This window comes from Pogoniulus pusillus, chromosome 33 (assembly GCF_015220805.1).
Source record: "Pogoniulus pusillus isolate bPogPus1 chromosome 33, bPogPus1.pri, whole genome shotgun sequence".
NCBI lineage: Eukaryota > Metazoa > Chordata > Aves > Piciformes > Lybiidae > Pogoniulus > Pogoniulus pusillus.
Window position 1 is genome coordinate 7,267,711 of NC_087296.1, and position 27,153 is coordinate 7,294,863.

The window sequence follows — 27,153 nt, forward strand, 5'->3', positions numbered from 1 at the left end:
TACATGGTCCTCCTGGGGTCAAGCTGGAACAGGAACTTGACTTTAAAAAAACTGTATTTAGACTTGTGCTGCTCTCACACTCCCAGACCACTTGTCAAAAAAACCATCCAAACAAAAACCTCCAGAACAAACCAAACTAAAACCCAAGCACAGGATGATGTACTGGTATCTTGGCATAAAGCCATGCTAACATAAGGAATCAAATACTTCAGTTAGCTGCCCAGGAATTACCACTGAAAAGCTTTGCAGAGGTATCTTCAGTTGGGTCAAGTGAGACTCACTCTTCTGCTCTTATAGTCAAGCTGCGTTGTGTTCGCTGTGTAGAAACCAAACAGCACATACAAACCACTACAAAGAGGTATTTTACATCTGGCTCTTTACAGCATCTCAGAGAAACACCAGCTTAGTCCTGCTGGCAGTGTGAAGACTTAGGTGAAGAGCTGGACCTGAGCCACAATTCCTCCATGTTCAGCTTACCCTTCTAAGCACAGTGTCACGGGGACAAAGAACATGCTCAGTCTGGAATTAGCAGAGCCCTAGCCAGGGACAGCCCCAGTCACAGAGCAGGTGAGGGAACCATACAGAAGAGACTGGAGTGTATCTGTGAGATTAAATGATTGTGTTGCTGCAGAACTTCACATGGCATAACAAGTGCCACACAGGCCAGAGCTAAGGTGGGAGCTGATGGTTCCCCAATTCCCAGGAACTCTGTTCCAAGCCTTAGACTCTCCAGTCTCCTACTGTTGAACCTTTTTATAGGCTACTTCCACATACCTGCTGAAATTAATATATTTTCCTAATGAAAATTTGTTTCATGCATGTCTCAGAAAAAAAAAATACTGATTTATGGGTTGTAATCTTTACCTGTTCACATTTCACTGCTTCTGAACATTACTGGTCCTTATTGTCAGAGCATGTTCAAACAGCTAATGGTAAGACTCCTATACCTACATCTAGATGTCAACATGTAAGACAGTCTAAATGAAAGGAAAGAATCCAAGATCCAGTTTCAGCAAATAGGTGTTATGGCATGAATCAGTTGCTTAAAGTCATCTAGTGCCATTGCAGCACACTCAGGCATCCTTCCCAGCTTCCAGCTACCCTCCTAGGGAGGCGTGACTCTTACACTCAGCAGCATCTTTGGTAAAGGTTATATGACTCTAATGCCCAAGATACTGTCTCAGCAGACAGCTCCAGTCTCTTAAATGGCCCTAACACTGCACAACTGAGCCCCTAGTCAATGCTATGTTCAAATGTCCTCCTGAGACGCCTCTGAGACTACACATATGCACACACACAAATATGGAAACAAAAGGATGAAATAAACTTTAAAAAAAAACCATTTTTATTGTATTTATTCATGGTAAAAAAAGAAATATTTTGTTCTTATATTCCAATGGATTGTCTTGTAAATCCCCTAAAAGAAGTGCACCCCACATTGGCCACCACCATCTTAGACCTCACAGCTAATGCTAACACTGACCCAAGTCAGGCACCCAGAGACGCCAGGTAACTGAAATGGAGCTCAGTAATAAACTAATATCTAGTGGAACAGACTGTGTCCTGAAATCACTGAACTCTCTCTCCTTTGCAAACAGTTGCAGGAGAATTTGCAGAGATGTAATAATGTAGTGATCAATTCTGATAAGAAGTAGAGAGCATTGGTCAGAGAGGCAACATAACAGAGGTGAATCATGACCAGGCTCTCCAATAAAGTAATTCCACAGTATCTCTATCCACTTTGTACTGACAGTTAACTATAGTGCATCGTTAGCTATGGGAAGCTAAACTGTTGTTTGGTAATTAAGGCAACTAAGAAAACACCAAGGAGTGTAATACTTCAGTTAGAGGGGAGGGCAGAGATTTATTGAAGATAAAACTCCAGGTGTTGCGCTTCTCCAGAGCCCAAGGCATTTATGCACATATAGTTTAAATCTAGATATTGTTCAGTTAGGGTCACAGTCCAGAAGTTTAATGTTTTGCACCCAGCAAATTCCAGAAAGAGGGAGTAGAGGCATCACTTAAGGAATCCTCTCTGATGTCAAGACTTGAGAAGCACAGCAACGAGCCTGAAAAACGGTGGGGAGAAGGAAAAAGAGAACAGTTTAATGAATTAATATATAGCAGAGAAGAATAAGAGATGAACCCCCCCCCCCACCATGCAGCCATGGTGTATGTGTGTGCAGATGAGGATTAAAGAAGAGATTCAGATTCTCTTACGTAGGTTCTTGTTTGACTGTTTGCTCCTTCAGACAGAAACGTTCTTCTGAAATACTTACAGCTTTCTCTTCCAGTGAGAGTACACCATCTACAGCCACGATCTGGTATTGCTTTTCTTTTAAGCTACCCACAAATTTCCGGAGTGCTTTAAGACTTGTAGCATCACTGTTTTGTTTTAGCAGTTTCTGCATTTCTTGGGAAGAACATCCTGGGTCAAACAGCAGCAAGCATAAGGTTTTATTCTTCTTCTCTTCTATTCCAATAACAGTACGACTATGACCTAATTTCAAAACCAGAATTTCAGTGTTTTAAAACCAACATAAAATGCATTCCCCATAGCCCACTACTATTTCTTCTCAGATCAAGAAGACGTTACTTGAAATTCAACAAAGTAGTTTGAGAGCAGATGTAAAAGAGATGAGATTCCAGCCATACCCAGCTCTTCCATTCAATAAAAACCCTTTAATGTTGCACCATTCCTTCAAACGAGTGAAGGAGCATAAAATGCAGCTCTGAATTGCAGCAGAAAGGTAGAGAACAGAAAGAAATCAGCATACTGCAATACTGACCTTGATGCTGTAGGTAGATAGGTGGTTTGGAGGTACACACTACCTTTGCACCACCTTCACTGTCTGCAGAATAATAGCGCAAAACCCACTCAAATAACCGAGGGTGTGTGCCTCCAGGGCCTGTCGGTTTGTGGAAGTCAATGATTTGACACCTGTAGGACATTCAGAATGACAACAATAACGTTTCAAGGATGTTTGTTGAAACAAGATTTTTCACCTTTCAGTCCCTTCCTGCTGAATCAAGAATGTTTTGTAGACACAGCAATTCCAGGCATCAAGTGGTGATACCTCCTCCCTCACCCTTTTAATAAAGGAGTAGGAGGGGACACAATACAGAGTAAAACAAGATACACTGCCCAACACTGGAAGATTTGTTCTGTAACAAACACTCTACTCTGGTTCAATCTAACAAGCAGCTGTGAAGCTTGCAAAAGGTCAAGTGTTTGGATACTTTTTGATCACATACGCTAATGAATCCAACTAACAGCTTTCAGAATTATGCAAGAGAGCAACTGAAACTCAGATTCTATTTGAGAAGAAACTTTTAGAGACAGTAAATTTATAACAAATGTTTGATTTCATGCATAATTCTTCACCAAGTCTCAGTGATTTAAGCAGTTTTTCAATGTAGCTGCAGAAGTAGTTACACAGATTTATGCTGTGCTCAATCAGACCTCTTTACAGTTTGGCTAAATTTAAAGCCACTGAGATAGCCTTGCCATCATAGCATTTGCATTTCTGACCTTTAAGGTAGAGCAGCTCATAATAACAACAAAAAGCAATACTTACTTTATCCTGAGACTGGTTAACAGTGAATAAATTTCACAAGCTCCTATCCATGCTTTGGAACCACGTAAACTGTTGTTGAAGTGAGATGCCCCATGAGGATCAAAGCCTTCTCTCCAGGCATCTTCAATCATGGACTGAATCTTTGGTATACTAGGAATTAGTGCAGCATCTGGAACAGAAGAGCTTTTGAATCGTGGTGACAGTTACTGAAATAGCCTTTTAATTAAAATCAGTCAGCTTCTTTTTTAAGAAAGCAGCTGATGATACAAAGATGCACCAAAACCCCATGAAGCTAAAACTTCACCCACACCATGTCTTGCCAGCACTCATCCCTTTGATTCCCTCAGGCTGCAAGAGTTGGGACTGTTCAACCTGGTGAATGCTCAGGAGAGACCTTGTAGTGGCCTTCCAATACCTGAAAGGAGCCTACAAGAAACCTGGGAAGGGACTTTTCACATTGGCTTATTGTTACAGAATGAAAGGGAATGGATTGAAGCTTCAGGAGGGTAGATTTAGACTGGAGATTAGAAAGAAATTCTTCACAGTAAGGGTGGTCAGACACTGGAATAGGTTGCCATGCGAGGTTGTGGATGCCCTCTCCCTGGATGTGTTCAAGGCCAGGTTGGATGAGACCTTGAGAGACCTGTTCTAGTGGAAGGTGTCTCTCTGCCTACAGCAGGAAGGTTGTAAGACGATCTTTAAGGTCCCTTCTAACATAAACCATTCTATGATTCTTTCCACAGTAAGCTGTAGTGGTGTAACAAGCACTTAGTAGGCATCAGTGACCTAGTCAGTCTTGCTATGTAAATGAGAAGGTAAAACATCAGTCAGTAGGCTGTCATCCGAAGTACATGCAAGAAGCAGTCAGTGTGTTGTTTCATACCTCTCAAGCAGTCATTATACAGGCTGTTTTGCAAGAGTGAGGAAAGGAGCATTTGGAAATTCCTGTAACCACAACCCCAGCCTCTGTCACCCAAAGATGAGTGGAAATGATCTACTCCTGCTGACAGCCACACGTGCCTCACATCTTTATTTTCATTCTTATAGTACTTGCACAGTGCTTCAATGATTCCTAAAAGAAGACCAAATATAAAATTTATAGCTAAAGTGAACTACAAAAATCTGCCAGAAAAAAAATTTTCCCCATTTTGGAACAAATGTAGATTAAGGCAATTTATTCGGGAACTTCTAAGTGATCTTGCGTTACATTCAGAATCCAAACCACAGCCCCAGTGGATACTGCACCTATTTCATTTCAATGCAAATTAGGTTCTCCCTAAACTGCTTTTTTCCTTGCTGTTACAGAATGAATATTTTAAATTAGCCAGCTTGGAATGCATTCTTAACTGTGATATGCATAGGAACTATTACAATGAAACAGGAAAAGCAACGGCACCAATAAAGCATTTCTCTGCCACTGCACCTCCAAGCAACAGGGGAGTTGTATGTCACTACAATCTAGGTCTAAAAATTATGGTCTTAGTTGCACGTAATCTCAGCATTTTTACCTGAGGTCTTTGTTTTCCCATCATCTACACCAAAAGCCAAACATTCCATCATGTCAGCTTTTCTCTTGTGATATTCAAAAGGCTGCATCCTTCCTCTATTAACTTCTCTTTCCATATTCTTCAGGAATTGCTGCTTGTAGCCTCCAGAATTATCCAAGCCATACTGTCTCTGTTAGGGATGGAATCTGCATGATTTAAATAACTACTTTTTTTTTTAATGTCACATTTAGTGATTTTGAGAAACTACATGGACAATTGGTAACTTGGAAAAACAGTGAAATGTGAGACACAAAAACTCCAAATGTATGAGATTTTAGAGCTGATGGCTCAGCAGGAGTGTGGAATGCCAGTCGTGGAAGAACAGGCACATCACTGTTGGGCAGACAGCATTTGCATTACACCTTATTGGAGGCAGTGAGAGTGGGAAATGAGCTATCAGGGCTGTCAGGAGGGAGGGAGAGGGCAGCAGGATCCAGCAGAGGAGTAGGCATTGAAGCAGGAGAAGGTGATGAAGATAGCCAAGATGCTCAGGGTCACAGGCACTCTTCCAGGGAATGTTGAATGTTGCAAGGCAGAACACTAGGGTGGAGCACAGCATTAGATGCAAGGCCTGGGGGGACAGTGACAGCCCTAACCTGAGCCAGCACCACTCAAACTAGCAAAGCCAAGAAGCTCAAAGCAGCACCCATGCCAGGACAGGGGTTTCGGAGAACTTTTGTTTGTCTGCAGCCCACTCCTGCACCTGTTTGACTTGGTGTCATTCCAAGTCATTCCACTTCCAAGACACTCAGCTCCTAATGGTACAACTGTTCAACATTTTAGCATGCAAAACTATTACTGCACCTGCAGCTTTTTAAATTCTTCCTTTTCTCGCTTCTCCTCTTCTGACCTCTGCCACTTATCTTCTTCACTCTGGAGCCGTTGAGCCAGTTCTAGATCTTTCATGTTCCCACCTATCCAGAGAGAACATTTCAGAGAGGACTTGAAGGGGAGGTTAACAATACTTTCAGTTTTTTAAGATTCTTTTTTGAACAGACATACATAAACACAACCAGGCATTGTTCTTAGGAAAGGCACTCCACATGCTTTTGTGCTACTAGGAACAAACACTAGAAAGGACTGACTGCATTCAAGCTACCAGCACTCTTGACTTGGACAAAGTTAGGCAGCTACAGAAGCAACTACTTAGCAGATAAGTTCCATTTCCTTAAATACCACAAACTTATCAGCTTCTAGGACCACTGCCAGAATTCTCATGATGAAGTGACAAAAATAAATTTAGGATCAGAGAACTGGATAGAGAATCTTTATGATTTTTATCAGCTATGCTAACAAAATTAATTTTGATTCCTTCAGCAGTATGACTAATGAACCAGCACAAGCACTTGGAGAAACCAATTGAGAAAAATATTGAAGTTTTCACCTCACTGCACTGGAATGTGCCACTCAATTCCATGTATATTAACCTCTATAGAGATCAAAAAAAACCCCAATATGGTTCTCTTTTGCCCTAAGTTTTTGTTTTGGCTGACATACAGTGCATTTACTTAATAAGCATGCATATACAAGTATTTTTTAGCATGGGTAATCAAATAGTGCACTTCTGCAAATGACAACACTTACTATTTACTAGGTTAACTTCCTTATGTATGTGTCAAATTCTCTTTTTAAATAAGTATCCAGTTAAAATTTTAACAAGCCTGGAGCATCCTTTCACATACCTTCTGAAATGTTATGTTCCTCTAAATGTAATTCCACGTGTTCTTCAAGGATCTGAATGTTTGTACAGGTAAGGCTGCACATTGGACATTCATACAGCTGGCCACCATTTCCTGTGTCTGAAAGAGAAATGTAGTTTCTTCAGGAATGCAGTTCCTGAGTTTGGTGACAAGTGCTCCTCTAACTCATCTAGGCCCCAAGATCATAGAATCATAGAATGGTTTAGGTTGGAAGAGACCTCAAAGATCATCCAGTTCCAAACCCACGCCATAGGCAGGAACACCTCCCACCAGAACAGGTTGCTCAAGGTCTCATCCAACCTGGCCTTGAACAGCTCCATGGAGGGAGCAGCCACATCCTCCATGGGCAACCTGTGCCAGTGTCTCACCACCCTCACTGCAAAGAACCTTTTACTAACATCTAGTTATTACAACATCTTGTCATTACAAGATAACCCCTCCCCAGCCCTCCTGTAGGCCCCTTCAGATACTGGAAGGCTGCTGTAAGGTCTCCTCGAAGCCTTCTTTTCTCCAGGCTGAAGAGCCCCAACTCTCTCAGCCTGTCCCCATAGCAGAGCTGCTGCAGCTCTCTGAGCATCTTTGTGGCCTCTTCTGGACTGGCTCCAACAGTTCTGTGTCCTTCTTGTGTTGGGGGCTCCAGACCTGCACAGTACTCCAGGTGGGGTCTCAGGAGAGCAGAGTAAAGGGGCAGAATCTCCTCCCTTGCCCTGCTGGCCAGCTTCATATACAAATATATAGTAACAAAATTTCCATTGCCATTGAAACTCCCCTGTATAAGACAGCAAATTCTGAACAGCTGTCACTCTCTGAAGCATTAAAAAGACTGCATCTAAATATCTGACAATGTAAAGTTATATTTTCCTTCTGAATCAAGTTTTGCTTCAGGTTCTGCTCTCCCTTTAATTCCAGTGTGTGTGTTCCTGAATTCAGCTCCTGAATCCAGTTCCCATCTGCCATTCTAAGTCCACCTTCAGAATTTCCCAGTTGCCTGCCATTGGTGGCAGTGATGTAATTGCCATCAGGGGCACTGGGCTTGATATTGGGTTTGTGTATACAAAATATTTGTATGTATTTAATTTTATTGCTATTTCATTAAAGCTGTTTCAGTTTTCCATCCTGTAAGCCTCTCTCCCTTAGCTCCTTTCCCTTTCTCTTCAGGAAGGGAGAAAGGTTAATGGAGAGCATCTGTCACTGTCTGGTGGCCAGCCGAGCCCCAACCCTTGACACCAGCCTTTACTAAATATCTGATATATCTATCAGCAACTTTGGACACTTAGACAGAAAACAGAGTATTCAAAAAAAGACCTCTTTTCCTCAAGTCAAGTTATTCCCCCAAATATCCTTGTGGTCTCCAAATCAGTATTTCATACTTCAGAGTGCCTCAGTGCCGGATATTTCCCAAGCCTCCACTTCAAATCGAAAATTACTTTTCCTTGATGTATACTGCAGCTTTGGGATCCTGTCAGAGACCAGACTTCAACAGGCAAACCCCAAATCTCTGTCACCAAACCTCCGCCAAACAAGTGGCAGCCACCTCCCTCCCGCACAAGAGCGCCACGATTCGCTTTTAGGGGGACGGACAGTATCACAGTATCACCAAGGTTGGAAGAGACCTCATAGATCTTCAAGTCCAACCCTTTACCACAGAGAAAACTCTGCAGGCTGGCTGGCCTTAGTGTTTCTAGTTCTGCTCTACTGCCGATTCTGCCACCTGCCGTCCCCATCGCCCTCACTGCTGTCCCTGCCGAAGCGACCTCCCGCCACTGCCTTGATGCGCTGCCCCTTGGTCCCATCCACGTGCGGTCCTGGAGCTCTCCAACACAGCGCACTGAGACCTCGGCACACTGGCAAAGGACAGCAGGACTGCCTCTCGCTCTCCTAGGGCCAGTCCAAACCCCTGCGGAGCTCAGGCTACCCTCGCCGCCGCTAACCTGTGCCCGAGGCTCCCAGCAGGTGCCCGTGCCGCGCCCTGACGTGCGCTTCCAACTGCCGCCCCGCCGCCTCCCCACAGAAGGGGCACTCGGACAGCCCCTCGGCGAGATCTGACCCGGTACCGTCCGGCGGCCCCGGGTGGGCTGTCTCGATGTGCCGGTGGAGCTCGTCACAGCCCGATGAGACAGCGCTGCAGAGCGGGCAGCGGTGCTGACGGCCCAGGGGGGCGCGCCGCACGTTCCGTCGCGCCGCCGGCTCTGAGGACAGCGCCTGCCCGCAGGCGTCACATTGCAGCATCACACCACCGATCGCCGCCGCCAGCTGTCCCTAAGCAGTGAAACTGCCGCCCGCCCGCCCGCTCAGCAGCGGCAGCCACTCGCCCCGTCCCGCTGTGTACAGCCCAGTCCCGCTCGGTCCCGTCCCGCCCTGCTCTGCCCCGCTGCCTGCCGGGACGCGTCGCTTCCCCGCGCCTCTGCGCGCGCACGGAGCGGACAGGCACCGCCCTCCCGGCCGGGGCGGCGCGCGGGGCCTCGCTGTCCGCCATCTTGGATCGCGATCGGCTGCCGGCGCCGCGCTCCGCAGCGGGGTGGAGGTTTCTCGCTTGGAGGGCGGCAGGCGCTGCGCGTCTCCGCTTCGATGGGTAAGAGCGGGCGAGTGCTCAGCCGGCGGGCAGAGGCAGAAGCGGTTGAGGTCGTCTCGGGGGGCTGGTGGCGTGTTTCACCTCTGGCGTGTACGGTTCCTCCGCGCAGGCCGGTCTTCTGCTTGCTTGAGGACGGCTGGCAGCAGCGGGGCGTTGCCGCGCACGGCAGCTCGATCTCCGCCAGGCAGAGCGGTGGGTGTTGGATCGGGGTCTGTCTGCTGTTCGCCGCCGCTTCCTCAGTCCGAGGGAGAGCTGCTGTCTTCCCGCTGCTGAGCCCTGCGCTGGTGGAGGGGCTTTGCCACCCGCGCCTGGAGGGATGTGAGTGAAGAGCTTTCCTGCTCGCTCTCTGTGGGTGTCTTCTTGGCCGAGCAACCCGGCAAGGGCACTGCGATCTGATCCGGCACTGTGAAGCCTGCGGACGGGGTCTAGCCTCTCCCCCGTCGCTGCCCGTCGGAGTGCGGGCGGTGGTATAGCGAAGGGAGCCTTATGTAGATAAGATGAAAAATAAATGTGACGATCAGTAGCGTAGGTCTTAGTCTAGGCACAACAGGTGGGCTAGACGCAGGATGTGCTGAGCGCTGTGTCGTGGAGCAGAAGTGCAGACTTAACTGGAGCCTAGATGCAGAAGTTGCAAAGCCTGTGTCGATAAGGGACTGCCAGGCTGTTTGCCTTCATGATGCCCATACCGAAGCCCTTGTGGGAGGAACGAAGCCGTGCGTTGCTAGGCGTCTCTTTTTGAAAACAGCTTTGATGATAACTTCCTCCTAGTTGAGTTTCTGCAAATCTTTGTAGAGCTGGCAAGGTAAACGGAGTTACTTTGCATTTCATTTTCTTTTGAGCGCTTCATTACTTGGCCTGACAGTTTTATTGGCACAACTAAATAATAAGGGCTTGAATGATTAAGGAAGTGATGATGTTCTGGGGCTAGATAATCCAGTAACTTTGTTGGAAAAAATGATCTTCTTAAATTGTACCTCAGAAGTTGCATGATGGTTAGCAGGAAAATTGCTTTACAGTGTCGCACTTAGCATCGTGGTCCAGAGACGGCAGTAGGTTAATGGGGTTCTTGTGAGGCAAATGCATTTGGGGGTCTGCTGAGTCCTCAGAGTGTCTCCTTGATGTCAGCCTAAGTCTGTGGAGTGTCTTCCTCCACTAGTTTGAGTTTATTGCTCAGAAGTCCTTGGTACTGCTGGTGAAAACAAATATCCCCAGCGTGGAAGGCATCAGAGAATTGTACACAGCCCACGAGCTGTAGTTCAGATGTTTTCCTGTTATGGAAGAGTTCCAGACAAGTGAGAGTTTGTGTAGACTCTTAAACAACACTTTTCACAGGTATTTCTCAGGTAAAAGCTACCTTGATCTGAGAAGCTTAGCTTCTAGACTACCACCATGCTATTAACAACCTTTTAAAGTTAGTTTGATGCCTTTTGTGACAGAATTGAGTTTTATCACTGTTATGTTTACACAACTGAGGTGCCCAAAAGGACAGTCAAATTCTACTTTAATCCTTCAGAAGAGCTGTTAATTAGACTGAGTCAATCATTTCATTTAAAATGGAAAAGAGTATGCCTGGCTGGGTGCTGCTGACCATTGATTTACTCTTCTACAGGCAGCCTAGGAGGAAATGCAGCATAACCTTAGATCGTGTGTTATGTTTGCAAGATAGGCTTAAAAAATAAACAAGCAATGCAGTTAGATGTTAAACAAAGCAGGAACTGCTGCAGATTTTCTTCTGGGGTTTGTTCTTATTTTTTGATACATTTAATGACTCCTTTATGAGAGGAGCAGAAGTAATCAAATTCCTGTACTTGCTGAATGAAAATTTAGCAACATAGTATCTTTGCTTTTAGTTTTTCAGTTTGCTCATTGGACTCATTGTTTACTTTTCAGTAGCTTTTGCCTTTTAATGAAGTCCCTGATTCCTGAGATGAATTTAATTTGCAGTTTAGAAATGCCTAATCCAGGCAAAGATTTTTATGTGATTTCCACCTTAGAGTTTTTTTTGTTGGTGAACTGGATATTGGAAGAAGGTACAGGAATACATAGCTGCTGCTGTAGATACTTGTGTAGTTCAAGACATGATGAGTTTGGCCTTCTGAAGTAACTTTTAATTTGTTTTTAATAGACAACATGGCAAGCCCAGGTAAAGATAACTTCAGAATGAAAAGCTACAAGAATAATGCACTTAATCCTCAAGAAATGCGCAGACGAAGAGAGGAGGAAGGCATCCAGCTTCGGAAACAGAAGAGAGAAGAACAGGTAAGTATTTCACTGAGCTGCTGAGTGTGAAGCTAATCACTCTATGTGATAGAACTTGAGCAGACTCCTCCTGTGGAGCAGAACCCAGAACACCAGGTTGAATGTCTGTTTTCTGTACGGTCTTGGGAAGCACCAGGCACCTCTCAGTAGGATCATAAAAAAGTGAACAGAAGCCCTCTTAAATCATTAAGGCATGCAGAGGCAAAACTTGTCTTGAGTTTAATCCTTAGTCTAGGTTTAAACATACAGGACTGGACTGAAAGGATGCTCTTATTTCTGGTAAGGATTAGAAACCTTGCATAGTCTTCCAGAATTTGGGCCAAAGTTTTACTGTTAAAAGGGAGATTTTTTTTCAAGCCATACTTTAAATTGCCAGGGAACTTTTCTGCTCCTTGTAAAGTGGCTACCAAGTAGTGATTCCTGAACTATTGTATTTAACTCTTCAGTTGTCCTCATTGGCTTTTTGGTGAGGAGAGTACATGGAACATTGCATAATTTCATCATCTGAGGTAGTTCCTTTTCCCAAAATGTTTACTAATTTCTTGCCATGAAAGTAAGGAATGTAGTTTGTTTTTCTGCTTGGTCTAAAGTGGCTGAATTTGTCTCCCACAACCTAGAGAGTGTCCCAGGCACTGATCTACAGTCTTCTTTGAGGTGGGAATGCTTACCCTTCTCCTGAGAAAGTGGTGCTACTGCATGGAAAAAGACTTTAAATTAGGTGGGCCAGAGAGGTAAGAGTAAGAAGTAGCGTGATACTGGGGCATTTACCTGTGAGCAGGCAACTGCTTGGCAGTTCCTGCTGAACCTTTTATTTGTGTATTTTGTAGAAAACACTCCCTTGAAAAATTGGAAAACAATGGGTGTTTTCCCTCCCATGCTGACTGTTGTAACCATGAGAATGCTGTTATGCTGTCCTTAGTCTTAATTTGTTGGACTGGTGTTTTTCTGCCCTTCTTGAACTGGAGAGAGCGACTTTGTGCAGGGAGATGAGTGCAATGGCAACTGGTGGATAGAGCTTGATCCTGAACAGTTAACAGTTTATTCATACCAACCAGGAGCTTCTGTGTCCTTGTTGAGTGCTAAAGAGAATGGCTAGTGTTCCAAATGAGGAATGTTGTTTCTTCTTCCTTTTTGGGTTTAAATGGAATCTTGTTTGCATCCAGGATTCTGCAGCATTGTCCAGGACTGTGCCTGGTCCAGAAACGAGTTGAACAAGGGATAGAATGCCTTGGTTTATGTTCTTGTTTGAATTATGGGTAGAGGTAAACATGGAGTTGGTTCTGCAGTTTTTGGTCACGTACAGTAGCAGGAATCTAGATGTTTGTGGGCATGTACAGGACAAAACCTTCAGGACTTAGTCGGATGTTTTATTAAAATGCTTATTGATACAGGCATAGTCAGTGGGCTGAAATTCTAACATGGATTTTTAAAGGTAGCAGCATAATGTTATTAGCATTAATGACACTAGTTTGAAGTGCAGAACTGGATAAAAGATTAAATTGCAGGTTTGGTTTCTAGAAGAAAGCAGGCTAATATCAACAGTTTGCTTGTATGCCAGAAAATGAGGTGGCAGTCATTAAACATAGCTGTGATGGTTTGGGTGTTCCCCACCCCCCACACTGTAGAAATCACCCAGACTAGGCTCAGCCAGCTCTGGAAATATGAATGATGCTTATTATTTACTGCTAGCACAATATACAAGCAGATATTTACATTATGTACAGTTATATACAGAAAATATACAAGAAATATATATATATATATATATATATATATATATATATGTATATACAGAAATATACAAGATAAAAAGGTAATACAGAAACACAACTCCCCTCCCAGAGACCTGGGTCCCCACGAGGGGCTCTCAATTGCCCCTTCACCTTCCCCCTACCCCTCTCAACCTTACCCCAGTCCCAAGGAAGGATAGAGGTTCAGCCAGGGGATTAGGAAGTAAAGTGGATTAGTCCAAACATGAAGGATGAGGTTAGAGAGTAAGATGCAGCTCAACCAGCAGCCCAAGTGAGAGTGGTTGTCTATGTTTTTATTTCTTGTTTCTATACATCTCAGCAGGCCTAGGAGGGAAGTAGACATGACCATTGTTTTCCGTCCACAGCCTGTAATTTAATTCTTCTCACCAAAAGATTCTAGCTAGCTTCAAACTAGCACAATAGCTTATTAAACACCAAAGTGCAGGTGTGTCTCTTGATTGTAGGAAGTGCATGCAGCCAGTTGTAAAGTCATTTTTGGAGTGTTTAATGGTACGTAATTTGCAAGTTCACCTTAAAGCTATGCTGGTTTTTCTTCAACTATATTAAAATAACATTTCTGTTGTAATCTTTCTGCAACCCTATATGAAATGCAAGTGCTGTTTAATTGTCATGTAAAGAAACCACATAGCTCTTAGTCCATCCCTTGAAGGGAGGAATGCAGTGTGCTGAAACACATCGGGCTGTGTTGATGATTTTAGCCTATAAATGGAAAAAAAAAAGGAGAAAGCAGTTCATAGAACACTGCTTCCTGCTTAAAATAAGTGCTAAATGTGAAGGATACAAGACTGAAAGCAAACAAATATTTATCTTTTTCTCAAGTGTAGAAAACTTTATGGATATTTACTAATTAAAAGAATTTCAGTTTTTAAATGTCTCTCTGAAGTGTTGCAGTGTAGTCGATCAAGATACAGGTATAGCAGTGTTGTTCTCCTTTATATTACTTAAATTTTCCTGTAGAATTCCATTTTCATGGATGACTAGGAAGGTGAGTAGTTGAAATGCAAATACTTCAGTACTGGTGAAACAATCAGTACCCACTCCGTGGTAAGTTCTAATGTCTCTTCTTTTCAGCTGTTTAAACGCCGAAACGTTTCTCTGCCAGGCAATGAAGAATCTATGGTAGAAAGTCCAATTCAGGATCCTGATGTCAGCTCTACCGTACCTATTCCAGAGGTAATTGTTTCAGAGTATCTTCAGAATCTCATCTATTAATGTGCATAGTACTAGACATGAGGAATTCTCCTTTCTTTTTCAGGAAGAAGTTATTACATTAGACATGGTGCAGATGATTTTTTCAGATGATCCTGATCAGCAACTCACAGCAACACAGAAATTCAGAAAATTGCTATCTAAAGGTACATAAATGTTGCCTGATGATTTTTATTTATTCATTCGTTCATTTTGGAGTTGTTGCTACAACTTTGTCAGACGTTCAGTTAACCTTTAGTTTTGTTTAGTTTAAAATAGGGCTTGCTGAAACTTCTAGTTGTGTTTATAGAGAAACCGTGCCAAATCTCTTCCGACCTAATGGCTAAATACAGAAAGCTTCATTATTCTAATGTTAAGTCTTTCAGACAAATTAACAAAAGCAAGGATATTTTGATTGAGATGTCCAGGGCAGTAGCTAGCTGCACCATTACATTACCTAGAGTACTTGTTGTGGTGATTAAATTTCTGATTCTCATTCGGTAATTGAGGGGAGAAAAATTATATGGTTGCCAAAGAGCAGCTGTGGCTTGTTTTAGTGGGGACTGTAAGACATGAAGTCTTAAATGAGTGCCAGCATTTGTACAGTGTGATAGGTAAAGGTATGCTTGGGTCATTTAAAATAGTATTTAATTGTGATTGCACTCGCACTGATCTGAGCTGCTGCTGAGGGGACAGTGTTTTGTAGTATGTCACTGAAATGTCAGCGACTCGTAGATGTATTCCTGTTATTTTACATAATTGCATGTTTTCTGAATGGTAGCACTTTGTGGAGATAATCTTGCAGTCTTCTAAAGTCAAAAACTGAGCTTCTTCAAGATGAAAATGACTGAAAGCTAAAATTTCTGATGAGAACAGAGAATCCTACTCATGTTTTGTGTCATACTGAGGAAGTAATTTATTTGGTCTTAGTTGTTAGACTTAAACAAATGTGTTTATTTTTATTCCCTAGAGCCTAATCCACCTATAGATGAAGTCATACAAAAACCAGGAGTAGTACAGAGATTTGTGAAATTCCTAGAGAGGAGCGAGAACTACACTCTGCAAGTGAGTTTGGTTGGTACTGATTGGGAGTTTGGAATGGGACTAGATGCCCCCAAAGAGAGCTTTGGAATGTGTACAGGGTTGTTTGTTGTTGTTTATTAATACATTCATTTCTTTTTAACCACCAGAGTTGTGCATTTTAGTTGTCTAAAATATCAGTTGTTCCCACTGCAACTGTGACTTAGCTTTTACGAATTTTGTAGTAGTCTTTAGGGTTAGGATTATGTATTCAGTTGGTCAACTACTTGGATGTTAAAAGCAAACTGTGTTAAAGAGGGTTTTCAGAGTAGTGTATTAAATTCACCATCGCTGATGTGTGAGCAGGATCAGTTTTGTTTTGTTCAGTATATTGCAGTACTTTTCAGTTGACATTTTAACAATAGGAGTAACTAGATCTCTCTGCTTGTGATAGCCCATGGAATGGCACTTGGGCCTTGTGTGCATCCACGCTACAAAGATAAAACTTGATACAAACAGAAGAGATTTACACAACTTAACAAAGATGTAAATCTTCCTTACAGCTAGTGCTGCAAGCCAAAAACCTAAAAATAACTTAGATACCTAAGGTTCTTATTAAGGGGAGATTTTGTCACTGTCACTTTACAAGTATTGTGCTTTCTACACAACGATAATTGCATTTCAGTGGAAAGGAAAAAAACGTTGGAGAGTTAATCTCTGTACCTCTTGTATCAACTTGTTCTTCATTAATTTAATGCTGTGGGCTTTAATGTGGTCATCTTTGTGTTCCTCAACAGTTTGAAGCAGCTTGGGCTTTGACAAACATAGCATCTGGAACTTTCCTGCACACCAAAGTTGTGATTGAAACTGGAGCTGTACCAATTTTTATTAAGTTGCTTAGCTCAGAACATGAAGATGTACAGGAGCAGGTAACTGTTTTCTTGAGGTGTTTTCTAACTATGAAAAATTGCTTTATTAATGTTGGTTTTGGGTTTGGTGTGGTCAGAGAGGTCTTGAGTTTTGTTTGCCTGTTGATCTGGCCTCAGGAAATATAAAAAATTACCTTCAGTGTAGTTTTTTTTCTTTCCCTCATTTTTTTTCCCACTGGTTCTTTAAGGTTTCTGTGAGCTTACCTTTGTTTTGGTTTATGTTATGTCTGTTGAGTAATCTATTGCACATTTACAGAGAGACAGTATCTAAAATACTGTGGTAGAAATAATAAAGTAGGAAACAATATGGATTTTTTTTCCTTCCCAAGTTATCTTGTGGCTTTGTTTCTTAGTCTTTTCCTTTTCCACCTTAATATGTTATATTTTCCTGAACTTCTTTTTTTATTTAGTTAGTTTTAAGGGGTTTAAGAGAGGCTGCAATTTACTTGCTTTTATTTAGCACTTTATGAAGTTCATAGAGTGGAAGTTCATGATTTAACTTTTTATTTCTCATATGTTGTTTACAACTTGGAGCCAGTTTTTTTGACACTCTTGCACATAGTGAGTAAATATAACTATTGAAAAGAATGGGTGCATCTTTTTTGTTGGAAGGCACAGGACTAGACATGTTTTTATAGCAGGTGACTTCAGGTGTAGGTAGGTGACTTTATGTGGCAGAAATCAGTACTCTGAAATGTTGTCTTTGGAATGATACTGCTTTTTAAAAATCCAGTTATACTTGCTGAAAATTGTATAGATCTGTAAAAGCTGCTTTGCAAGCATGTGTAAATTCACTGAGATACTTTGATTTTTAAGGCAGTATGGGCTCTTGGTAACATTGCTGGTGATAATGCAGAATGCAGAGACTTCGTTTTAAACTGCGGAATATTACCACCCCTCTTGGAGTAAGTATTATGAATTAATACCCTAACTATAGTGTGCAAGTGTAGGTAACTCTAAACTTCAACTTAAAATTTATTTGAGAACAGTGTCTTTTTGCTACATTAAGAATGTTTCTTTATTATATTGCTCTGAGCTTAACGTTTTGGAATACCTAAACTTTGTGCATATCTTTTGATTAGTCTGTAACTGGAAGCGTTCCAGTGTTTGCAAAAGGAAAGAATTAGTGCACAAGTATAACATTTCTTTGCTATATTCCACCAGATGATTTCTTTTTTCTGGGAATAACATTCCAGCATTTACCTTACACTCTATTGTAAATGTGTTATTGTTAATATCCTCATCACAGGGGGAAAAATTTACACAACACAGAATGTTTTGAATGCTTTAAACCACTTGTAAAATAGGTCAATATGATAGAGGAGAATGTGATTGCCTTCCTCAAGGATTAAAAGGGTTAACAGTTTCAGGTATTTTGGTACATATCTGAAAGTGAACCTGATTTTTCAGGTGTTGAATCTTTTTGAATTCTATTTAATAAAATCAGAAGTGTTGATTTTTTTAGCATCTTTTACGTTCTAATGTTTTATGGATATGTTTTTGTTATTACTATGAATTGCATTCTTTGAATGAAAATATCAAAGTTAAATCAAGGGAAGGTTGCAGCTCCTAGCCTGCTCAGAAAATGTTAGTTAAATGATTTTTCTGTGGGCAATGGTTTACTTTATATGCCTAAACTTGATTTGGGAGTGAGATGTTCACTCTATTCAGATTCAGTTGATTCTAAGAATATATTTGCAGCATGTAAGCTATAAAGAGAAATAAACTGAAGCTATTGCTTAATAATAGGATTTCTTTTCTTGATTTGAGGTACAGTTGGTAATTGATATAAGAAGACTTATCTTTTCAGTAAGAAATTGTTTTATTAAAACCAAAAATATCTCTTTGACAGACTGTTAACAAATTCAAATCGTCTTACAACAACTAGAAATGCAGTCTGGGCTCTCTCAAATCTCTGTAGAGGAAAGAACCCACCTCCAGACTTCAGTAAGGTACAATAAAGTATTCATTTTGAGAAGCCAGAGAACTGAAGCTGCCTTGTTTTTTGTAATATTTTAACACACCAATCTTTGAATCTGGAGATAGACTCGTTTTTATATTTTTTATGTGATCACAGAGTCTTGTGCTTCTATTGCATATACAAAAAATCATCTGCTTTGACACCCATCAGTAATAAAACTCCAAACTGTAGTTAGCCAAAGGCAAATATCCATTTACTGGTACGAAATGATGGGTAAATAATGTGTTAAGCACTAAACCTCTTGGGGTTGGATTTTCTCCAGATGTATTCTAGAAGGTGTGAGTTATGAGTGAAGCTTTCTAAGTTATCTTGTGTATTTTATGTTTTTGAGTTCTAAAAGAACATAAAATGTCCAAGCTGTACAGGTGGAATCTGTCCATTTCCAAGTAGTGTTAAGATGGTTTAGTTGGTTTGGCTTTGCCTGTGTGGAGCTTTTAGGATATGAAGGCCAGAAACTGCAGTTGCAGTGAGGACTGAAGACAACTCTTGCTTGACTTGGTTTGGTGACCATTAACACCTCTGTGAATTACTCTTGAGTTTGTTATTGGCCAAGCAATTGTAAATTGAATATTACAAATAATCTCCAGTACTCCTACAAAGACAGCAACATAAAAAATACTGTTACTTTGAAATTCTGTTCCTGGTTCAGGAAGCCATCAGTAATGCCTGATGATCTGCTTACCTATTAGAGCAGATCTTTTTTGTTTAAGATGAACACTTACTACCTAATTATATTACTTAGTTATTGTGTTACCCAGTACAGGTTATATACCTTAATATCTCTAAAGATTAAATAGGCTGTAAATCATATTTTATCCAATTTGCCAGTTTGAATTTGGTATCTAGCTCAATCGGGAATGTTCCTGATTCATTAATGAACTTGTGTGCTTTAGTAATAAATAGTTTGTCACCTTTACACCTTTGCAGAATGTTTTCTGAAACCTGAAAAATACAAATCAGCTGATTCCATGCAATATCTTCCTTTAATCTAGGTTGCTCCTTGCCTAAATGTTTTATCAAGGCTGTTGTTTAGCAGTGACCCAGATGTATTAGCAGATGCCTGCTGGGCCTTATCTTACCTTTCAGATGGTCCCAATGATAAAATTCAAGCTGTGATTGACTCTGGAGTATGTCGAAGATTGGTAGAGCTGCTTATGTAAGTCTTTTCACCAAATAAATGTCTCGCAGTACTGCTAAGTTCTCTGAATTCCAGTTGAATTGTTTTTCTCCCCTGGAGTTTGAATTTATATTCTGAGAAGTGATGAACACTAATTCAGTCTGAAACCTTTGACATTGCTTGCTGGGTTGCTTGGCTCCTGGGATTTTTGTTGAGATTGACAGTGAAAAAGGTTTTTCCAAAGTATTCCTTTATATTCCTTAACATTGAATATTAGATGTCATTTATGTGGAGGAATAGAAAGGTGACTATGGAAGACTTAGAACTGTAAATTAGCATCTCACCTTTTTTTTTTAATTTCAGCATGTGATTTTGTTTTTTTACCTTCCTAGGAGATGTAGTTCTCATATAAGGCAGTTCTTGGACTCACAAAGTCCAGAGACAGCCTGTGCCACATTTAAACTATTCCTGTGTATTTGGTTTCTGGTTCGTTGTTTTCCTAGAAATGGAGACTGTTCACATGGGGACAGCAGACTAGCTCAGGGAGAGTAGTGCCCAGTACTGGCAGCACAGCTCTCTGTTAGAAGCTCATTTGTATAGCAGCAGGAGAAGGTGAGATTGCTTTCTCCTCTACAGAAACTTTAGGATACCCGAGTAGATCTTCCCCCATAGCTCCCAACAGTTGGAATATGGGCATCGTGTAGTTGGAATTACTACTGACCTTTACTTACAAGCAGTGCTATGAAGTTTTAGTATACAGCTAAACACCCCTTTTGTTTCTGTGGCTGTTGAATAATGCAGGTTCCAGTCTTGTATTCAATAATACTTGAGTTGGGTGAAATGAATCTGCTAGACAGATAGATTGCTCCAAGTTGTGGTGTTCCATAGAGATGCCCTTTCCCTGAATCAGCAATTCAGTTGTGGGCTTGCAAGTTGCCTAAATAGAGACAAAGTGTACGAAGCGATGCAGTGTTTTGTAGAGCTACAAATTTAGTATCTGAGGTAAGGTATTGTTCACTGAAAATGCAAAGCTTGGTAAGATTCACACTTGGTAATATCAATCCATTTTATATTTGTCTGCAGGCATAACGATTACAAGGTGGTATCCCCTGCATTAAGAGCAGTTGGAAATATTGTTACAGGGGATGATATCCAAACACAGGTAAGACTTTTTGATGTAGGAAAAATGAATTGGCAGGACAGAATTAATGTAAAATTTGTTACAAAATATGTTTCAGGGATCTGTACACACAAGTGAAAGATCTGCCTTGTTAACCTGACAGTTTATGCTGCTGTTTTAAACGTGAAATAAGCATTTTATTCCTTTATTCCCTTATGGCACTTTTATTCTTCCTATTTTTTATTTCATTTTCCTTCCTCATAAAGGGGGGAGGGTGTCAATTATTCATTATTGTTGCCTTTTTCAAGTCTTCAAATGCAGTCAGTTTTCACTTTAAGCAAGTTGTATTCACTGGCCCATGAATTTGGATGTGATAGTCTTGCTGACTTGTTCTATAAAGACTTGGTTTTTTAGTTTCAGGGAATGGAATTGGGTTTGAAGCAATGCACGAACTACTAAGACAGGTCCTGCTTTAAATAAAACTTCATCTAAAGGGCTGACAGAACTAGTGTAAGGAGAAAATAAGGGAGTAATTTTATTGTGAGCTCTGTAGGGCAGGATTTTTCTAAGGAATTCAACTGAAAAATCTCTGTCTCTTAAACACATGTACAAATAACTATACAAATTGGATTTACACTTCTCAGTTATTCCTGTTCGAGCATTAAGCAGCCTTATTTAGTTTTGCTGTTGACAGTCTTCTTGTCTGAACTTAGTTGAGGGCAGATTCTTTTCAGTTGTTGCATTGCTTGTATACGGCACTGAACACTTCATTTTTGTAGGATGTTATCTGTGATACTTAGTATAAAGCATTGCAAAATCTTCACTAAAGTACTTTTTAAGGTATCTGTCTCTTGCACAAGCATATAGATATAGAGACATATATTTATATATAGTACAACCCAATTCTCACACTCTTTTAGGTGATTCTGAACTGCTCTGCATTACCCTGCCTCTTGCACTTGCTTAGTAGTCCCAAAGAATCTATTCGGAAAGAAGCGTGCTGGACTGTTTCTAACATTACTGCAGGAAACAGAGCTCAGATTCAGGTAAATTCAGGAGATGTCATATTTGGTTGGGTTTGTTTTCATTTTATTAGTTCACTTGTGTTTGCTTCACAAGGAGCAATAAGCAGATGATACATGGACTGATGGAAAGCAACTACATAGAGAAAGACATTGGAGTACTGGTGCATAGCAAGTTCTCCATAGGACAGCAATGTGCCCTTGTGGTCAAGAGGGGCCAGCGGTATCATGGGGTGCATTAATTAGAACATATCCAGCAGGTCTAGGGAGGTTCTTCCTCTCTACTCTGCTCTAGTGAGACCACACCTGGAACATGTATCCAGTTTTGGGCTCCCCAGTTCAAGAGAGACAGGAATCTGCTGGAGAGAGTTCCACAGAGAGATATGAGGATGATTGCAGAAATAGAACTTGGAAAACTTAGGGACCTGGGGCTTTTTAGTCTTGAGAAGGCTGAGATGGGCTCTTACCAATGTATAAAAATGTGTGAGAGGTGGATGTCAGGAGGAAGGTGCCAGGCTCTTTTCAGTTGTGCCTAGTGATAGGACAAGGAGCAAGTGATACATAATGCAACACAGGAGATTCTACTTCAGCGTGAGAAGCTTGTGCTGGTGGTGACAGAGCGCTGGAGCAGGCTGCTGAGAAGTCGTGAACTCCTCTTCTCTGGAGACTTTCCAAAACCACCTGGATGTGTTCCTGTGTGACCTGCCCTAAGTGATCCTGCTTTGTCAGAGGGAGTCTTCCAATCCTTGACGTTCTGTAACTTCATTATTTTAGTTCTATCTGTATTTTTACCTAGTTTAAATATTTTCTTCTAAATAAAAAGGGCAACCTGATGTAGAGGTGGATCTCTGCTCACTGCAGGGGGGGTTGGACTAGATGACCTTTGGAGGTCCCTTCCAAAACCATTTTATGAAATGTTGAAATACTATTATAGCTTCATAAAAGAGTTCTTTTAAAAGTAACTTCCACAGTTTGTACTGAAGAAACTGAGTAATTTCTCTTCAAACAAGTTGGTCGATGCTTCTAAAACAAGTGAAAGGATACTTCTGTGTTTTACCTACTGGTATATTCTCTTATTATCATAAAAATGTTACAATTTCATCTTTTAGGCTGTTATAGATGCAAATATCTTCCCAATATTGATTGAAATTCTTCAAAAAGCTGAATTTCGCACCAGAAAGGAAGCAGCGTGGGCCATAACTAATGCAACATCAGGAGGAACCCCTGAACAGATTAGGTAAGTTTGTATGTGTTAGTATTTTCTCTGCCTAAGTATCTTCTCCAAGGCATTTTATTTCTGCATTTGAATCTTGGCAAACACAGCAACAAAACACTAAGCACAACTGTAATTCTGTTAAATTCTGTGTGTGCTACAGGGACAGAACATGTGGAAATAGAGAAAAGTGAGTGAAATCTAAGCAGCAGACTTATTAAATGGACTGGTACTGCTTTATTTCAGTGACGTTACACCTAAGGAGTTGATAGTCCATTGTCAAACACAATTGGAAGGGTTAATGACCAGCTTCAGTGCTGGAAAATTAAAAGCTTTGGGGAAGTTGTTTAGATAACTTATGCAATGGGATTGTATCTTGGTGGAGAGACTTCAGGAATTCTAATTGTTTCTTCCTGTGTTTTAAACTTGCTGTCAGTGTGACTTGAAAGCAGATACCTAAACACCTTTATTCAGAAGGGAGTTTGATGAAGTTTTATTGTCAGCAGCTATTTCTGTGCTGCAAAGATTGGACTTCTTGAATAACTAGAATTCAAGAGTCTCTGTGTATGCTGTCAGCATAACAGTTGATTTCAATCAGTAGTTGATAAATGGATTTATAAACAGCAGTGTGTTATTTGGAAGTCAGAACAGAAAACAATGTGGGAACTCTTCCAGCACATTAGGGAGATCTGTTGCAGTTAAGTACATGCTTACTTATTTAAAATGGAAACAGTCTTGGTTTTCTTATAGCTACTAAGTAGTTCCTTATCAGAGGTAAGAAGAGTTTGTGAGTAGTGTTTTGCTATTTTGATTGCTCACATTACACCATCTCACCACACCACATCATCATCCACCACCACACCAACTCCATCTAAGCGGCCTTGTGGTGCAGGCAAACGTTACTGTCTTTTGATTTACACACTATTAACAGAGACACAGGTTCTGGCTTCTAAAAGACACAGGTTCTGGCTTCTAAAAGGCCATACACAATTTGGTGCAAGTTTGGAAGAAGGAACAGGGTACTTGGAACCCCAATTTATTACTTCTTTTGTATTTACAATTATATCCTTCCCTTTATAGGATGTAATGTACTACTCTTGTGGGCTGTGTTAACACAGAGCATTATCCATTGTTCTTATTTGGGTTTTGTTGGGTTTTTTTACTACTACAAAAATTCAAATGCCTGAGCTTACTGCTAAAACTTAACTTTTATCTCTTATATTCAGTTAAACCCAGTGAAATATTTCTTACATTCCAAACAGGGCTTGTTTTTATGTTGTGACATGATTTAGCTTCTATTTCAGTATTTCAGACACTTTTTAGCACAGTTAAAGACTGATAGTGCTGGATTGGTGTGCCAGAATAAATGTGCTGCATTATCAGTCCTTTTTTTCTCCCTTCACCCCCTATGTTTTTCTGCTCTTTAAAGGTATTTGGTAGCACTAGGTTGTACCAAGCCTCTTTGTGACCTTCTGACTGTGATGGATTCAAAAATAGTCCAGGTGGCTTTAAACGGACTTGAAAATATTCTGCGTCTCGGGGAGCAAGAGTCTAAGCAAAATGGAATGGGCATTAATCCTTACTGTGCCCTTATAGAGGAAGCATATGGTAAGAAATTACTTCTTGTAAAACTACACACCTTTTATCAGGTTGTCAAAAAAAACCCAAATTTGAACCATTTTGAAATTTGTAGTGAAGATTAATATTGAATCACCTCAAGAATAAGTGGGCATTGAGGTATGGTAAATGAACATGATGACAGTAGTGGTTAAATGCAACAAACTTGTGGATGTTTGTATGTGGTTAGGTTATGATGTGTGTTCATCCAGAGACATATTTAACATGCAGCTCTCCTAGTTGGTTTGAGCCATGGTTGGGCTAAGTTTCTCAGTCAGTCTTAATATATTTTAATATATAGTCTTTATCCAGTACAGTTTCATTACCAATAGGGATGTGAGTTTGTGTTACATCCCAAAACTGTATCACCTTTTAGCATAGCAAGTATCAGTAATAGCAAAATCAACCTCAGATCGTAAAGTGAAATGTTTGTACTTAATCAGTGAAAATACTGTTTCATCTTTTAAGAGTTTCTGCAGTAAACCACATTTTAAAGGCAGAGTCTCAAAACTAAAATGACTGTGAAATTTCATGACTAGATGCTTTTAACAAAATTTATGTCAAAAGTCTCTTATAATGACTCTGGAGGCTATCATTTTGTAGCTCTGACAAAACAAAATCAGCAGACTTTTGTGTCTCAAACTGCTAACAACAGTTCTAGTTGAATTGTATCTGGTTAGGTGATACTAATTTTGCCATTCAATCTGAATTCCCTGTTACACAGCTTCATTTCTACTGGGAGAACTTAATTTTGCAATCTTAATATGTGAGAGGAGTAAGTGTTGAGTACATCAATGAAATATATTCAGTTCCATATTTTGAGTCTGTTCATAATTTCAACTCTGAATATCTAGATTCTTTTACCAGTTCAGAGCAGGCTGGTGAAGCTGAGCAGTAAAAGTTCAAGTAGGGGAAACAGCTAATTTTATCACCCTCATAGCTTTGGCCTCTCTAATCACCAGAAGGGCCCTTCCTAATCCAACTTAAGTGAAAACTGAATTACCTTAAATAGCTAAAAAGTAGTTTTGAATCAACGCAACTGACTGCCAAGCACTTAATTCAGCCAGCAGAGCAGAGGTTATGTCCTCTAGCTTGCAAATAAGACCTTGGAAGGGTAGTACCTTCAAATCTTATGATGAAACTTGAAAAATACCAGACTGTGCCCAGTGTTGGCTCCATAACAGGGGATAGAATTGGAAAAGACTGAAGGAATCAAACAAAAAGAAATGGGGATATTGGAATTTGCTGTAGTAAACAGCTTTACACTACCCTAAATCTATACAGATTCAATTTCTTTGTAGGCATCACATATTTCTTTGTAGACACTACAGCTTCCTCCTCAGTCTGGCTGATACTCTTTTAGCATAGTTTTAAAATCAATTTGGACAGCAAAAAATGGAAGAGTAGAAGTGTACGGATTAGGAAATTCAGAATTGATGATATCCAATGAATTGAGATGATTTGGGATTGCATTTTTTCTTCTAGGTAGTACTACTGTACTGTAAGCTATTTCCCTTTGAACTCATTCATTTAAGCAACTCAGTTTTGAAAATGTTTTGTTTTGAATGTAGGACTTGATAAAATTGAATTTCTTCAGAGGCATGAAAACCAAGAGATCTACCAAAAGGCTTTTGAACTCATAGAACATTACTTTGGTGTTGAAGAGGAGGACTCCAGTATTGCACCTCAGGTGGATGAAAGTCAGCAGCAGTTTGTTTTTCAGCAGCAGGAGGCTCCAATGGAGGGGTTTCAGCTGTAAACTACTGAAGACAAGGAAGTGTAAACACTTGTAGGGATTTAGTTTTGGTTTTATTTCCCAGAGGTCTTTTCTTTACGGCCAAAGTTAGAGGAAATTGAATATGTTTTGCAGAACTAGGTGAAGAAGCAGCTCATGCACTTTTATATATTGTGTTAGATACAACTGTTCTTTGTTTTGTATTTTGTGTTTTCCATTATCTCTTCTGTACAGAAAACAACTGTGAGTAAACTTGTCTGAAGTAAAGCATTCAATGTGATTTAACAAGAACTGTTAAGCTAAGACTTGGTAGGGTTTTAGGTAGTAGATCTGAACTTTTTCATGTAGTCTCAAACTGCATATCAGCAATACAGCAATGCCAGTTGCATTTTTGGCAGTAGGCTTGACTTGCCCAGTCTCTATCAAATCTACCTCTTGTATTGAAGCAAAAATATTGCTTCAGAATGAAGGCATGGAATAAAGATGAGCTTATAAGAAGCTGAATTGGAATGTGAAAAATATTTATTTAAATTGTAAAACTTTTATGCATTGCTTAATTTTACAACACACTCTTGGAATTTATTTATAAGATGTATTTAAAGACATAACAGATATATATATATGTATATATATATATCGTGCTAATTACATACTCTGATCTTGAGTATATGAAAAAACTTTTTCTGAATTCTGTGGGAAGAGGACTTATTTCAGAGGTTTTCAAAATGAAATCGGCAAGCTTGCTGATCTTTTGATGTTGACTCTAAAGCTGGTAAATGGCAT

General features: G+C 40.5%; 2 protein-coding genes across 3 annotated transcripts; one reads left to right on the forward strand and one right to left on the reverse strand.

The window, feature by feature from the left end:
* Positions 1-1,327: 1,327 nt before the first annotated feature.
* Positions 1,328-9,163, reverse strand: ZUP1 (zinc finger containing ubiquitin peptidase 1). Its single transcript, XM_064170283.1, has 9 exons — positions 8,757-9,163; positions 6,808-6,924; positions 5,930-6,039; positions 5,087-5,255; positions 4,462-4,650; positions 3,579-3,747; positions 2,790-2,941; positions 2,280-2,500; positions 1,328-2,069 (listed from the first exon to the last, which is right to left on the reverse strand). Exons 1-9 carry the CDS (start codon positions 9,052-9,054, stop codon positions 2,022-2,024), a joined length of 1,473 nt encoding a protein of 490 aa, XP_064026353.1. The 5' UTR covers positions 9,055-9,163; the 3' UTR covers positions 1,328-2,021.
* A 144-nt stretch (positions 9,164-9,307) lies between these two features.
* KPNA5 (karyopherin subunit alpha 5) lies at positions 9,308-26,874 on the forward strand. Of its 2 annotated transcripts, XM_064170085.1 has the most exons (14): positions 9,308-9,397; positions 11,523-11,656; positions 14,500-14,601; positions 14,684-14,783; positions 15,587-15,681; positions 16,434-16,565; positions 17,382-17,470; positions 18,418-18,517; positions 19,539-19,702; positions 20,747-20,825; positions 21,704-21,829; positions 22,915-23,042; positions 24,448-24,626; positions 26,207-26,874. In XM_064170085.1, exons 1-14 carry the CDS (start codon positions 9,394-9,396, stop codon positions 26,392-26,394), a joined length of 1,620 nt encoding a protein of 539 aa, XP_064026155.1. In that variant the 5' UTR covers positions 9,308-9,393; the 3' UTR covers positions 26,395-26,874. The 2 variants fall into 2 exon arrangements, with proteins under 2 accessions (XP_064026155.1, XP_064026154.1); XM_064170084.1 differs by lacking the exons at positions 9,308-9,397; positions 11,523-11,656 and adding an exon at positions 12,343-12,387.
* Positions 26,875-27,153: the final 279 nt, after the last annotated feature.

What these genes read in the sequence shown, in the direction of transcription:
- ZUP1 (XM_064170283.1), bottom strand. Translation starts at nt 9,054, where the DNA reads ATGCTGCAATGTGACGCCTGCGGGCAGGCGCTGTCCTCAGAGCCGGCG. An exon ending in TGGGAAAACAAAGACCTCAG is followed by an intron (nt 4,651 to 5,086) that starts GTAAAAATGCTG and finishes GTCTTCTTTTAG; the next exon opens with GAATCATTGAAGCACTGTGC. An exon ending in TTAACCAGTCTCAGGATAAA is followed by an intron (nt 2,942 to 3,578) that starts GTAAGTATTGCT and finishes AATGTCCTACAG; the next exon opens with GTGTCAAATCATTGACTTCC.
- KPNA5 (XM_064170085.1), top strand. An exon ending in AACAGAAGAGAGAAGAACAG is followed by an intron (nt 11,657 to 14,499) that starts GTAAGTATTTCA and finishes TCTTCTTTTCAG; the next exon opens with CTGTTTAAACGCCGAAACGT. An exon ending in CAGAAAATTGCTATCTAAAG is followed by an intron (nt 14,784 to 15,586) that starts GTACATAAATGT and finishes TTTATTCCCTAG; the next exon opens with AGCCTAATCCACCTATAGAT.